This window comes from Ranitomeya imitator, chromosome 7 (assembly GCF_032444005.1).
Source record: "Ranitomeya imitator isolate aRanImi1 chromosome 7, aRanImi1.pri, whole genome shotgun sequence".
Classification (NCBI taxonomy): domain Eukaryota; kingdom Metazoa; phylum Chordata; class Amphibia; order Anura; family Dendrobatidae; genus Ranitomeya; species Ranitomeya imitator.
The window spans coordinates 178,777,404-178,792,795 of NC_091288.1; the positions used below are offsets into that span (position 1 = coordinate 178,777,404).

A 15,392-nucleotide genomic window follows, 5' to 3' on the forward strand; every position below is an offset into this window, starting at 1 on the left:
GATTCTGCTCACATATCTCCGGAGTAAGCTTGGTTCTGCTGCCATATCTATGCAGCTAGCTCCGTTCTGTTCCCATATCTGTGTACCAGCCTGTTTTCAAATCCTATTATCTCTGCTACTTTAATGCAGTGGCCAGATATAAGCAGGGAAAAGGAGGGCCACCGCCTTGTGATTGCCCCCCAGGCTGAAAAGTGCCAGCCAGCCCCTGCTCAGGAGATCATCCGCCGCCTCATCAGGAGCGTGCCCAGGCGTTGTACAGTAAGGAGGTCATACAGGCACGTGGAGGCCACACACAATACTGAGCATCTTTTCCTTGTCATGAGGCATTTCCACTGAAGTTGGATCAGCCTGTAATTTGATTTTCCACTTTGATTTTGAGCATCATTCCAAATCCAGACCTCCATGGGATATTAGTTTTGATTTATATTGATAATTATGTTTTCTTGTTCTGAACACATTCCACTATGTAATGAATAAAGATCTGCAACTGAAAAATGTCATTCAGCGATATCTAGGATGTGGTATTTTAGTGTCCCCTTTATTTTTTTGAGCAGTGTAAATATTTGGAGTGTATATAGTGTGTATACATAAAATGTGAAGATGCACATGATATACGCACACCTGCGACATGTATGAGTGTGCACAGTGCCCACCCTGAGCATCCCTGCAGGTCTGGAGGGGTCTGGGCTTTTCGGTGGTGGGCAGCACCTTCTCTGCCTGTGGCTGGTATACATCCCCCACCTCTTGGAGCAGAGGAGGGGGCTCAGCCTCCGCCTGCCACATTGCATCGCAGCTCCCTCCTATTCTGGTGACGTCTCCCTCCTGCCCGTGTGAGGAGAGAGGCTGAGGATCGGTGCTGGGCTCCGGTGACTGAGTGAAGATGGTGCTGGCGGTGGCATCATGCCCTCGCAGGCTGGCCAGGCGCTCCCGCTCGGCTATCGCCGCGGCTCTCACCGTCCTGCTCATCCAGACCCTCATCGTGTGGAATTTCAGCAGCCTGGATTCTGGGGACGAGCAGCGAGGAGGAGGAGGAGGCAGCAGCCGGGAGAAGAGGGACAGGGGCAGCCACAGAGATGAGCCGGGGCTAGGACAAGAGCAGCAGCAGCAGCAGCAGCGCCGCAGAGGAGCAGCAGGAGCTCTGCACAGCCCAGCTCTGGTAGGTGCTCGCCTGGCATCACTGGCACTGCTGCCTGGCACCAGGGGTGCACACTGGCTCCCTGCACCTCTGGCTAGCTTCATACATTCAGTGCAGAGGAATGCTTAAAAAAAAAAGACACTGGGCTTTAAGGTTCACCCTGGCACAAGGTGATGGTGAAGGGTCTTCTGAGGTGGCACCTGGTTGGTGCAGGTTGTCTACCTCATCAGTCCTGATGGATACCCAAGTGACTGGAAACTTTTCAGAGTGTTGTGTCGTTGCTGTGGGGTTATGCCACTCAGTGCATACCTGTGCGTACCTGGCACAATTTTTTAAGAGGCAAATGTTGAAAATTGTCGCGTGTTGGTTGGCATGATGTATGGTGAGTGAGCGATTGGGTGAAATGCTGGCGCCGGAATGGGAAATCTAGGGTGTAGATGAGTGGAAACCTCTTCTACAATCTCTAAACCACCACCACCACAGATCAATGGTGTCCAAATAGTGGACCACTAATGGAAGCCCGGTCTGGAGATGTTGATGGTCACGTCACCTTGGGCTTTAGCTGCTGCGGCCGATGCCGTCACCTTGGGCTTTAGCTGCTGCGGCCGATGCCTCTTGTTCGGTTGACCGTCGATCTTTACCACTCATCAAAATTATTGTAGCACCAAATTATCAGGGAAAAAGGTCCTAAAATATATTGAGTGCCAATCATGGTGCCACCATGACGTCCCTGATGAGACACCTAGGAGACTCGAGTTCTGAACACGACGGCTGATTATTATTTATTAGGAACTTGGTCAATTTTGAAAATATGATTCAATTTTAGGAAAAAGAAAAATGTGCAGTGTCCATGGCTGAGTTGACTTGAATGGCACAATATGCTAAGAGGGCATCACTGCCACTTGGCTGAGCTTCAATAGACCATTGAGGCAGCAGGCAGGGTGTGAATGGGAGCCTGTCTCCGGTATGGGGGCTTCATGGTGGGTTCTTCATGCAAACATCATGTGTGGCCTCTATGGTAACATTGATGGGATCTGCTCTGATGGAGATCTCGGATGTGGTCGGTGGGCGACTTCCTTTTGAGGGGATCCTAAGATGTTTGCTTGTTCTACCTTGAGAAAGTGACAGACTGGCACAGATTGAGATGCAGCAGAGGGGCTTCCTCAGCCATTTTTTCATCTGTGAGATAGCAGTGGTGACAGAGAAAGGGGGGTGTCCCATTTTATAGAACGTTTGACAAATTGGGGGTCCTACCTTATGTAATGGATCTCACATGGGCTGTGTAGGGGTCTCCATCATATCTTCATCCAGTGTCCTTGCTGTATGTGGCTCCAGCCATAGGAGGATGACTACTCCCCATATACACTACACCGCTACATGTGTTACAGTGTCAGACATTGTGTCCCACACATAGGAGGATGACTACTCTCCATATACTACACCGCTACATGTGTCACAGTGTCAGACATTGTGTCCCACACATAGGAGGATGACTACTCTCCATACACTACACCTCTACATGTGTCACATTGTCAGACATTGTGTCCCATTTTATAGAACGTTTGACAAATTGGGGGTCCTACCTTATGTAATGGATCTCACATGGGCTGTGTAGGGGTCTCCATCATATCTTCATCCAGTGTCCTTGCTGTATGTGGCTCCAGCCATAGGAGGATGACTACTCCCCATATACACTACACCGTTACATGTATCACAGTGTCAGACATTGTGTCCCACACATAGGAGGATGACTACTCTCCATATACTACACCGCTACATGTATCACAGTGTCAGACATTGTGTCCCACACATAGAAGGATGACTACTCTCCATATACTACACCGCTACATGTGTCACAGTGTCAGACATTGTGCCCCACACATAGGAGGATGACTACTCTCCATATACTACACCGCTACATGTGTCACAGTGTCAGACATTGTGTCCCTCACATAGGAGGATGACTACTCTCCATATACTACACCGCTACATGTGTCACAGTGTCAGACATTGTGTCCCTCACATAGGAGGATGACTACTCTCCATATACACTACACCGCTACATGTGTCACAGTGTCAGACATTGTGTCCCTCACATAGGAGGATGACTACTCTCCATATACTACACCGCTACATGTGTCACAGTGTCAGACATTGTGCCCCACACATAGGAGGATGACTACTCTCCATACACTACACCGCTACATGTGTCACAGTGTCAGACATTGTGCCCCACACATAGGAGGATGACTACTCTCCATACACTACACCGCAGTCACCGCTACATGTATCACAGTGTCAGACATAGTGCCCCACACATAGGAGGATGACTACTCTCCATATACTACACCGCTACATGTGTCACAGTGTCAGACATTGTGTCCCTCACATAGGAGGATGACTACTCTCCATATACTACACCGCTACATGTGTCACAGTGTCAGACATTGTGTCCCTCACATAGGAGGATGACTACTCTCTATATACTACACCGCTACATGTATCACAGTGTCAGACATTGTGTCCCTCACATAGGAGGATGACTAGTCTCCATATACTACACCGCTACATGTTTCACAGTGTCAGACATTGTGTCCCTCACATAGGAGGATGACTACTCTCCATATACTACACCGCTACATGTATCACAGTGTCAGACATTGTGTCCCTCACATAGGAGGATGACTACTCTCTATATACTACACCGCTACATGTATCACAGTGTCAGACATTGTGTCCCACACATAGGAGGATGACTACTCTCTATATACTACACCGCTACATGTATCACAGTGTCAGACATTGTGTCCCACACATAGGATGATGACTACTCTCCATATACTACACCGCTACATGTATCACAGTGTCAGACATTGTGTCCCACACATAGGAGGATGACTACTCTCCATATACTACACCGCTACATGTATCACAGTGTCAGACATTGTGTCCTACACATAGGAGGATGACTACTCTCCATATACTACACCGCTACATGTATCACAGTGTCAGACATTGTGTCCTACACATAGGAGGATGACTACTCTCCATATACTACACCGCTACATGTATCACAGTGTCAGACATTGTGCCCCACACATAGGAGGATGACTACTCTCCAAACACTACACCGCTACATGTGTCACAGTGTCAGACATTGTGCCCCACACATAGGAGGATGACTACTCTCCTTATACTACACCGCTACATGTATCACAGTGTCAGACATTGTGTCCCTCACATAGGAGGATGACTACTCTCCTTATACTACACCGCTACATGTATCACAGTGTCAGACATTGTGTCCCACACATAGGAGGATGACTACTCTCCATATACTACACCGCTACATGTATCACAGTGTCAGACATTGTGTCCCACACATAGGAGGATGACTACTCTCCTTATACTACACCGCTACATGTATCACAGTGTCAGACATTGTGTCCCACACATAGGAGGATGACTACTCTCCATATACACTACACCGCTACATGTATCACAGTGTCAGACATTGTGTCCCACACATAGGAGGATGACTACTCCCCATACACTACACCGCTACATGTATCACAGTGTCAGACATTGTGTCCCTCACATAGGAGGATGACTACTCTCCATATACTACACCGCTACATGTATCACAGTGTCACACATTGTGTCCCACACATAGGAGGATGACTACTCTCCATATAAACTACACTGCTACATGTGTCACAGTGTCAGACATTGTGCCCCACACATAGGAGGATGACTACTCTCCATATACTACACCGCTACATGTGTCACAGTGTCAGACATTGTGCCCCACACATAGGAGGATGACTACTCTCCATACACTACACCGCTACATGTGTCACAGTGTTAGACATTGTGCCCCACACATAGGAGGATGACTACTCTCCATACACTACACCGCTACATGTGTCACAGTGTCAGACATTGTGTCCCACACATAGGAGGATGACTACTCTCCATATACTACACCGCTACATGTGTCACAGTGTCAGACATTGTGTCCCTCACATAGGAGGATGACTACTCTCCATATACTACACCGCTACATGTGTCACAGTGTCAGACATTGTGTCCCTCACATAGGAGGATGACTACTCTCCATATACTACACCGCTACATGTATCACAGTGTCACACATTGTGCCCCACACATAGGAGGATGACTACTCTCCATACACTACACCGCTACATGTGTCACAGTGTCAGACATTGTGTCCTACACATAGGAGGATGACTACTCTCCATATACTACACCGCTACATGTATCACAGTGTCAGACATTGTGTCCCTCACATAGGAGGATGACTACTCTCTATATACTACACCGCTACATGTATCACAGTGTCAGACATTGTGTCCCACACATAGGAGGATGAGTACTCTCTATATACTACACCGCTACATGTATCACAGTGTCAGACATTGTGTCCCACACATAGCATGATGACTACTCTCCATATACTACACCGCTACATGTATCACAGTGTCAGACATTGTGTCCCACACATAGGAGGATGACTACTCTCCATATACTACACCGCTACATGTATCACAGTGTCAGACATTGTGTCCTACACATAGGATGATGACTACTCTCCATACACTACACCGCTACATGTGTCACAGTGTCAGACATTGTGCCCCACACATAGGAGGATGACTACTCTCCTTATACTACACCGCTACATGTATCACAGTGTCAGACATTGTGTCCCTCACATAGGAGGATGACTACTCTCCTTATACTACACCGCTACATGTATCACAGTGTCAGACATTGTGTCCCTCACATAGGAGGATGACTACTTTCTATATACTACACCGCTACATGTATCACAGTGTCAGACATTGTGTCCCACACATAGGATGATGACTACTCTCCATACACTACACCGCTACATGTGTCACAGTGTCAGACATTGTGCCCTACACATAGGAGGATGACTACTCTCCTTATACTACACCGCTACATGTATCACAGTGTCAGACATTGTGTCCCTTACATAGGAGGATGACTACTCTCCTTATACTACACCGCTACATGTATCACAGTGTCAGACATTGTGTCCCACACATAGGAGGATGACTACTTTCTATATACTACACCGCTACATGTATCACAGTGTCAGACATTGTGTCCCACACATAGGAGGATGACTACTCTCCATATACTACACCGCTACATGTATCACAGTGTCACACATTGTGTCCCACACATAGGAGGATTACTACTCTCCATATAAACTACACTGCTACATGTGTCACAGTGTCAGACATTGTGTCCCACACATAGGAGGATGACTACTCTCCATATACTACACCGCTACATGTGTCACAGTGTCAGACATTGTGTCCTACACATAGGAGGATGACTACTCTCCATATACTACACCGCTACATGTATCACAGTGTCAGACATTGTGCCCCACACATAGGAGGATGACTACTCTCCATACACTACACCGCTACATGTGTCACAGTGTTAGACATTGTGCCCCACACATAGGAGGATGACTACTCTCCATACACTACACCGCTACATGTGTCACAGTGTCAGACATTGTGTCCCTCACATAGGAGGATGACTACTCTCCATATACTACACCGCTACATGTGTCACAGTGTCAGACATTGTGTCCCTCACATAGGAGGATGACTACTCTCCATATACTACACCGCTACATGTGTCACAGTGTCAGACATTGTGTCCCTCACATAGGAGGATGACTACTCTCCATATACTACACCGCTACATGTATCACAGTGTCAGACATTGTGTCCCTCACATAGGAGGATGACTACTCTCCATATACTACACCGCTACATGTGTCACAGTGTCAGACATTGTGTCCCACACATAGGAGGATGACTACTCTCTATATACTACACCGCTACATGTATCACAGTGTCAGACATTGTGTCCCACACATAGGATGATGACTACTCTCCATATACTACACCGCTACATGTATCACAGTGTCAGACATTGTGTCCCACACATAGGAGGATGACTACTCTCCATATACTACACCGCTACATGTATCTCAGTGTCAGACATTGTGTCCTACACATAGGAGGATGACTACTCTCCATATACTACACCGCTACATGTATCACAGTGTCAGACATTGTGTCCCACACATAGGAGGATGACTACTCTCCATATACTACACCGCTACATGTATCACAGTGTCAGACATTGTGTCCCACACATAGGAGGATGACTACTCTCCATATACTACACCGCTACATGTATCACAGTGTCACACATTGTGTCCCACACATAGGAGGATTACTACTCTCCATATAAACTACACTGCTACATGTGTCACAGTGTCAGACATTGTGCCCCACACATAGGAGGATGACTACTCTCCATATACTACACCGCTACATGTATCTCAGTGTCAGACATTGTGTCCTACACATAGGAGGATGACTACTCTCTATATACTACACCGCTACATGTATCACAGTGTCAGACATTGTGCCCCACACATAGGAGGATGACTACTCTCCATACACTACACCGCTACATGTGTCACAGTGTTAGACATTGTGCCCCACACATAGGAGGATGACTACTCTCCATACACTACACCGCTACATGTGTCACAGTGTCAGACATTGTGTCCCTCACATAGGAGGATGACTACTCTCCATATACTACACCGCTACATGTGTCACAGTGTCAGACATTGTGTCCCTCACATAGGAGGATGACTACTCTCCATATACTACACCGCTACATGTGTCACAGTGTCAGACATTGTGTCCGTCACATAGGAGGATGACTACTCTCCATATACTACACCGCTACATGTATCACAGTGTCAGACATTGTGTCCCTCACATAGGAGGATGACTACTCTCCATATACTACACCGCTACATGTGTCACAGTGTCAGACATTGTGTCCCACACATAGGAGGATGACTACTCTCTATATACTACACCGCTACATGTATCACAGTGTCAGACATTGTGTCCCACACATAGGATGATGACTACTCTCCATATACTACACCGCTACATGTATCACAGTGTCAGACATTGTGTCCCACACATAGGAGGATGACTACTCTCCATATACTACACCGCTACATGTATCTCAGTGTCAGACATTGTGTCCTACACATAGGAGGATGACTACTCTCCATATACTACACCGCTACATGTATCACAGTGTCAGACATTGTGTCCCACACATAGGAGGATGACTACTCTCCATATACTACACCGCTACATGTATCACAGTGTCAGACATTGTGTCCCACACATAGGAGGATGACTACTCTCCATATACTACACCGCTACATGTATCTCAGTGTCAGACATTGTGTCCCACACATAGGAGGATGACTACTCTCCATATACACTACACCGCTACATGTATCACAGTGTCAGACATTGTGTCCCACACATAGGAGGATAACTACTCTCCATATACACTACACCGCTACATGTATCACAGTGTCAGACATTGTGCCCCACACATAAGAGGATGACTACTCTCCATATACTACACCGCTACATGTGTCACAGTGTCAGACATTGTGTCCCTCACATAGGAGGATGACTACTCTCCATATACTACACCGCTACATGTATCACAGTGTCAGACATTGTGTCCCTCACATAGGAGGATGACTACTCTCCATATACTACACCGCTACATGTGTCACAGTGTCAGACATTGTGTCCCACACATAGGAGGATGACTACTCTCTATATACTACACCGCTACATGTATCACAGTGTCAGACATTATGTCCCACACATAGGATGATGACTACTCTCCATATACTACACCGCTACATGTATCACAGTGTCAGACATTGTGTCCCACACATAGGAGGATGACTACTCTCCATATAAACTACACTGCTACATGTGTCACAGTGTCAGACATTGTGCCCCACACATAGGAGGATGACTACTCTCCATATACTACACCGCTACATGTATCACAGTGTCAGACATTGTGTCCCACACATAGGAGGATGACTACTCTCCATATACTACACCGCTACATGTGTCACAGTGTCAGACATTGTGTCCCACACATAGGAGGATGACTACTCTCCATATACACTACACCGCTACATGTATCACAGTGTCAGACATTGTGTCCCACACATAGGAGGATGACTACTCTCCATATACTACACCGCTACATGTATCTCAGTGTCAGACATTGTGTCCCACACATAGGAGGATGACTACTCTCCATATACTACACCGCTACATGTATCACAGTGTCAGACATTGTGTCCCACACATAGGAGGATAACTACTCTCCATATACACTACACCGCTACATGTATCACAGTGTCAGACATTGTGTCCCACACATAAGAGGATGACTACTCTCCATATACACTACACCGCAGTCACCGCTACATGTGTCACAGTGTCAGACATTGTGTCCCACACATAGGAGGATGACTACTCCCCATACACTACACCGCTACATGTATCACAGTGTCAGACATTGTGTACCACACATAGGAGGATGACTACTCTCCATACACTACACCGCTACATGTGTCACAGTGTCAGACATTGTGTCCCTCACATAAGAGGATGACTACTCTCCATATACTACACCGCTACATGTATCACAGTGTCAGACATTGTGTCCCTCACATAGGAGGATGACTACTCTCCATATACACTACACCGCTACATGTATCACAGTGTCAGATATTGTGTCCCACACATAGGAGGATGACTACTCTCCATATACACTACACCCCTACATGTATCACCGTGTCAGACATTGTGTCCCACACATAGGAGGATGACTACTCCCCATATACTACACCGCTACATGTATCACAGTGTCAGACATTGTGTCCCACACATAGGAGGATGACTACTCTCCATATACTACACCGTTACATGTATCACAGTGTCAGACATTGTGTCCCTCACATAGGAGGATGACTACTCTCCATATACACTACACCGCTACATGTGTCACAGTGTCAGACATTGTGCCCCACACATAGGAGGATGACTACTCTCTATATACTACACCGCTACATGTATCACAGTGTCAGACATTGTGTCCCACACATAGGAGGATAACTACTCTCCATATACACTACACCGCTACATGTATCACAGTGTCAGACATTGTGTCCCACACATAGGAGGATGACTACTCCCCATATACTACACCGCTACATGTATCACAGTGTCAGACATTGTGTCCCACACATAGGAGGATGACTACTCCCCATATACTACACCGCTACATGTATCACAGTGTCAGACATTGTGTCCCACACATAGGAGGATGACTACTCTCCATACACTACACAGCTACATGTATCACAGTGTCAGACATTGTGTCCTACACATAGGAGGATGACTACTCTCCATATACTACACCGTTACATGTATCACAGTGTCAGACATTGTGTCCCACACATAGGAGGATGACTACTCTCCATATACACTACACCGCTACATGTATCACAGTGTCAGACATTATGTCCCACACATAGGAGGATAACTACTCTCCATATACACTACACCGCTACATGTATCACAGTGTCAGACATTGTGTCCCACACATAGGAGGATGACTACTCTCCATACACTACACCGCTACATGTGTCACAGTGTCAGACATTGTGTCCCACACATAGGAGGATGACTACTCTCCATATACACTACACCGCTACATGTGTCACAGTGTCAGACATTGTGTCCCACACATAGGAGGATGACTACTCTCTATATACTACACCGCTACATGTATCACAGTGTCAGACATTGTGTCCCACACATAGGAGGATGACTACTCTCCATATACTACACCGCTACATGTGTCACAGTGTCAGACATTGTGTCCCACACATAGGAGGATGACTACTCTCCATATACTACACCGTTACATGTATCACAGTGTCAGACATTGTGCCCCACACATAGGAGGATGACTACTCTCCATATACTACACCGCTACATGTATCACAGTGTCAGACATTGTGCCCCACACATAGGAGGATGACTACTCTCTATATACTACACCGTTACATGTATCACAGTGTCAGACATTGTGTCCCACACATAGGAGGATGACTACTCTCCATATACTACACCGCTACATGTATCACAGTGTCAGACATTGTGTCCTACACATAGGAGGATGACTACTCCCCATATACTACACCGCTACATGTATCACAGTGTCAGACATTGTGTCCCACACATAGGAGGATGACTACTCTCCATATACTACACCGCTACATGTATCACAGTGTCAGACATTGTGCCCCACACATAGGAGGATGACTACTCTCCATACACTACACCGCTACATGTGTCACAGTGTCAGACATTGTGTCCCACACATAGGAGGATGACTACTCTCCATATACTACACCGCTACATGTATCACAGTGTCAGACATTGTGTCCCACACATAGGAGGATGACTACTCTCCATACACTACACCGCTACATGTATCACAGTGTCAGACATTGTGCCCCACACATAGGAGGATAACTACTCTCCATATACTACACCGCTACATGTATCACAGTGTCAGACATTGTGCCCCACACATAGGAGGATGACTACTCTCCATATACTACACCGCTACATGTATCACAGTGTCAGACATTGTGCCCCACACATAGGAGGATGACTACTCTCCATATACTACACCGCTACATGTATCACAGTGTCAGACACTGTGTCCCACACATAGGAGGATGACTACTCTCCATATACTACACGTATCCTTGACAGTTTTTGCAGGAGGAGGCTCCTACCTGTTGATTTGGGGCCATATGTTTAACTCTGATGTAGTCGTGCTGAGATTGTTATTTGTAGCGGAGCTGAGTTTGTTATTTGTAGCGGAGCTGAGATTGTCATTTGTAGCGGAGCTGAGATTGTCATTTGTAGCGGAGCTGAGTTTGTTATTTGTAGCAGTGCTGAGTTTGTTATTTGTAGCGGAGCTGAGTTTGTTATTTATAGCAGTGCTGAGTTTGTTATTTGTAGCGGAGCTGAGATTGTCATTTGTACCGGAGCTGGGTTTGTTATTTGTAGCAGAGTTGAGATTGTTATTTGCAGCAGTGCTGAGTTTGTTATTTGTAGCGGAGTTCAGTTTTTTATTTGTAGCGGAGCTGGGTTTGTTATTTTTAGCAGAGCTGAGATTGTTATTTGTAGCAGAGTTCAGTTTGTTATTTGTAGCAGAGCTGAATTTATTTGTAGCAGAGCTGAGTTTGTTATTTGTAGCGGAGCTGAGTTTATTTGTAGCAGGGCTGGGTTTGTTATTTGTAGCAGAGCTGGGTTTGTTATTTGTAGCAAAGCTGAGTTTATTTGTAGCAGGGCTGAGTTTGTTATTTGTAGCAGAGCTCAGTTTGTTATTTGTAGCAGAGCTGAGTTTATTTGTAGCAGAGCTGGGTGTCACGCTGTTACGGCGATAAAGGGACAGGACGGCGTACTGGGACCCGCACCTGTCCCTGCCACTATAATGGGGCCCTAACTTTCCCTTATCTCGGGGGGTACCTATGATGGTTAGGAGGCCTGAGCCGCCAGCGTATCCCTGTCTCCTGTGCAGGCCCTATCAATGGCCCCCTCACCCCCCAAAGGAGGTGGACTGCACCAGTGTATAAATAAAACAATAAACAGGGTATACAGACAAGGTAACTAAAGGTCTCAAACTCACCAAATGCTCACACAACCACAGACGTAACACAGAGAAGGGAAGAGAAGGAAATAACTAGGAAGGAAAACAGGTTTAACAAGCAACCAAAACAGCAGACACCAATCTCTGTAATAAACCTCCAAGCTCCAAATATCACTCTCCTTCAACCTCCAAGCCAGGCAGCAGAACTGATCACTGACAATAGCTGAAGTCAAGGCTAGGTCTATATAGAGGAGGAGATTACAAAATCACCTTCAGCTGAGAGACCCAGCTCACAGCAACTCAGCAACAAGATTAACTCCTGCACTGCTGGCACAAAGCAGCCAGGTCAGAATACAGGAGAAGAGCTTCTGTTCACTTGTGTGTGAACGAGGCCCAGAGCGCTGCGGTTCTCTGGATCCTCTCTGTCGCGGTTTTTATTGGGTTTTTATTTGTAGCAGAGCTGAGTTTATTTGTAGCGGAGCTGAGTTTGTTATTTGTAGCAGACCTGGGTTTGTTATTTGTAGCAGAGCTGAGTTTATTTGTAGCAGAGCTGAGTTTGTTATTTGTAGCGGAGCCGAGTTTGTTATTTGTAGCAGAGCTGAGTTTGTTATTTGTAGTAGAGCTGAGTTTGTTATTTGTAGCAGAGCTCAGTTTGTTATTTGTAGCAGAGCTGAATTTGTTATTTGTAGCAGAGCTGAATTTGTTATTTGTAGCAGAGCTGAGTTTATTTGTAGCAGAGCTGAGTTTGTTATTTGTTTCGGAGCTGAGTTTGTTATTTGTAGCGGAGCTGAGTTTGTTATTTGTAGCGGAGCTGAGATTGCTATTTGTAGCAGAGCTGGGTTTGTTATTTGTTTCGGAGCTGAGTTTGTTAATTGTAGCGGAGCTGAGTTTGTTATTTGTAGCATAGCTGGGTTTGTTATTTGTAGCAGAGCTGAGTTTGTTAATTGTAGCGGAGCTGAGTTTGTTATTTGTAGCAGAGCTCAGTTTGTTATTTGTAGCATAGCTGGGTTTGTTATTTGTAGCAGAACTGAGTTTGTTATTTGTAGCGGAGCTGAGTTTGTTATTTGTAGCGGAGCTGAGTTTGTTATTTGTAGCGGAGCTGAGTTTGTTATTTGTTTCGGAGCTGAGTTTGTTATTTGTAGCGGAGCTGAGTTTATTATGTGTTTCGGAGCTGAGTTTGTTATTTGTAGCGGAGTTCACTTTGTTATTTGTAGTGGAGCTGAGTTTGTTATTTGTAGCGGAGCTGAGTTTATTATGTGTTTCGGAGCTGAGTTTGTTATTTGTAGCGGAGTTCACTTTGTTATTTGTAGTGGAGCTGAGTTTGTTATTTGTAGCGGAGTTCAGTTTGTTATTTGTAGTGGAGCTGAGTTTGTTATTTGTAGCGGAGCTGAGTTTGTTATTTGTTTCAGAGCTGAGTTTGTTATTTGTAGCGGAGCTGAGTTTATTATTTGTAGCAGAGCTGAGTTTGTTATTTGTAGCGGAGCTGAGTTTGTTATTTGTAGCGGAGTTCACTTTGTTATTTGTAGCAGAGCTGGGTTGGTTATTTGAAGCGGAGTTCAGTTTGTTATTTGTAGCGGAGTTCAGTTTGTTATTTGTAGCGGAGCTGAGTTTGTTATTTGTAGCGGAGCTGAGTTTGTTATTTGTAGCGGAGCTGAGTTTGTTATTTGTAGCGGAGCTGAGTTTGTTATTTGTAGCGGAGTTCAGTTTGTTATTTGTAGCAGAGCTGAGTTTGTATTTGTAGCGGAGCTGAGTTTGTTATTTGTAGCAGAGCTGAATTTGTTATTTGTAGCGGAGTTCAGTTTGTTATTTGTAGCAGAGCTGAGTTTGTTATTTGTAGCAGAGCTGAATTTGTTATTTGTAGCGGAGTTCAGTTTGTTATTTGTAGCAGAGCTGGGTTTGTAATTTGTAGCGGAGCGGAGTTTGTTATTTGTAGCGGAGTTCAGTTTGTTATTTGTAGCAGAGCTGGGTTTGTTATTTGTAGCGGAGCTGAGTTTGTTATTTGTAGCGGAGCTGAGTTTGTTATTTGTAGCATAGCTGGGTTTGTTATTTGTAGCAGAGCTGAGTTTGTTATTTGTAGCAGAGCTTAGTTTGTTATTTGTAGCAGAGCTGAGTTTGTTATTTGTAGCGAAGTTCAGTTTGTTATTTGTAGCGGAGCTGAGTTTGTTATTTGTAGCAGAGCTGAGTTTGTTATTTGTAGCAGAGCTGAGTTTGTTATTTGTAGCAGAGCTTAGTTTGTTATTTTTAGCAGAGCTGAGTTTGTTATTTGTAGCAGAGCTGAGTTTGTTATTTGTAGCGGAGCTGAGTTTGTTATTTGTAGCAGAGCTGAGTTTGTTTTTTGTAGCAGAGCTGAGTTTGTTATTTGTAGCGGAGCTGAGTTTGTTATTTGTAGCAGAGCCGAGTTTGTTTTTTGTAGCAGAGCTGAGTTTGTTATTTGTAGCAGAGCTGAGTTTGACACATGACACGTAAATGAAACACTATATTACATCGTTTTTGTGTTTTGCATAGAAGTGCAGATAAAACTCCGGCATTCTGGTTGACTCAGTGAGTTATCGGCACACGCTGACTTTTGCAATCCCAAAAATGAAAAAGT

At 45.3% G+C, this 15,392-nt stretch overlaps 1 protein-coding gene across 1 annotated transcript in view; it reads left to right on the top strand.

Annotated features, from left to right (window-relative positions):
* The first annotated feature begins 835 nt into the window (after window positions 1–835).
* XYLT1 (xylosyltransferase 1) overlaps window positions 836–15,392 on the top strand; it is a 331,938-nt gene continuing 317,381 nt past the window's right edge. Inside the window, exon 1 of the mRNA XM_069734116.1 lies at window positions 836–1,156. Within this exon, the coding sequence (XP_069590217.1) occupies window positions 881–1,156 (276 nt within the window). The 5' untranslated portion in view covers window positions 836–880. The remainder of the gene's footprint in view (window positions 1,157–15,392) is intronic.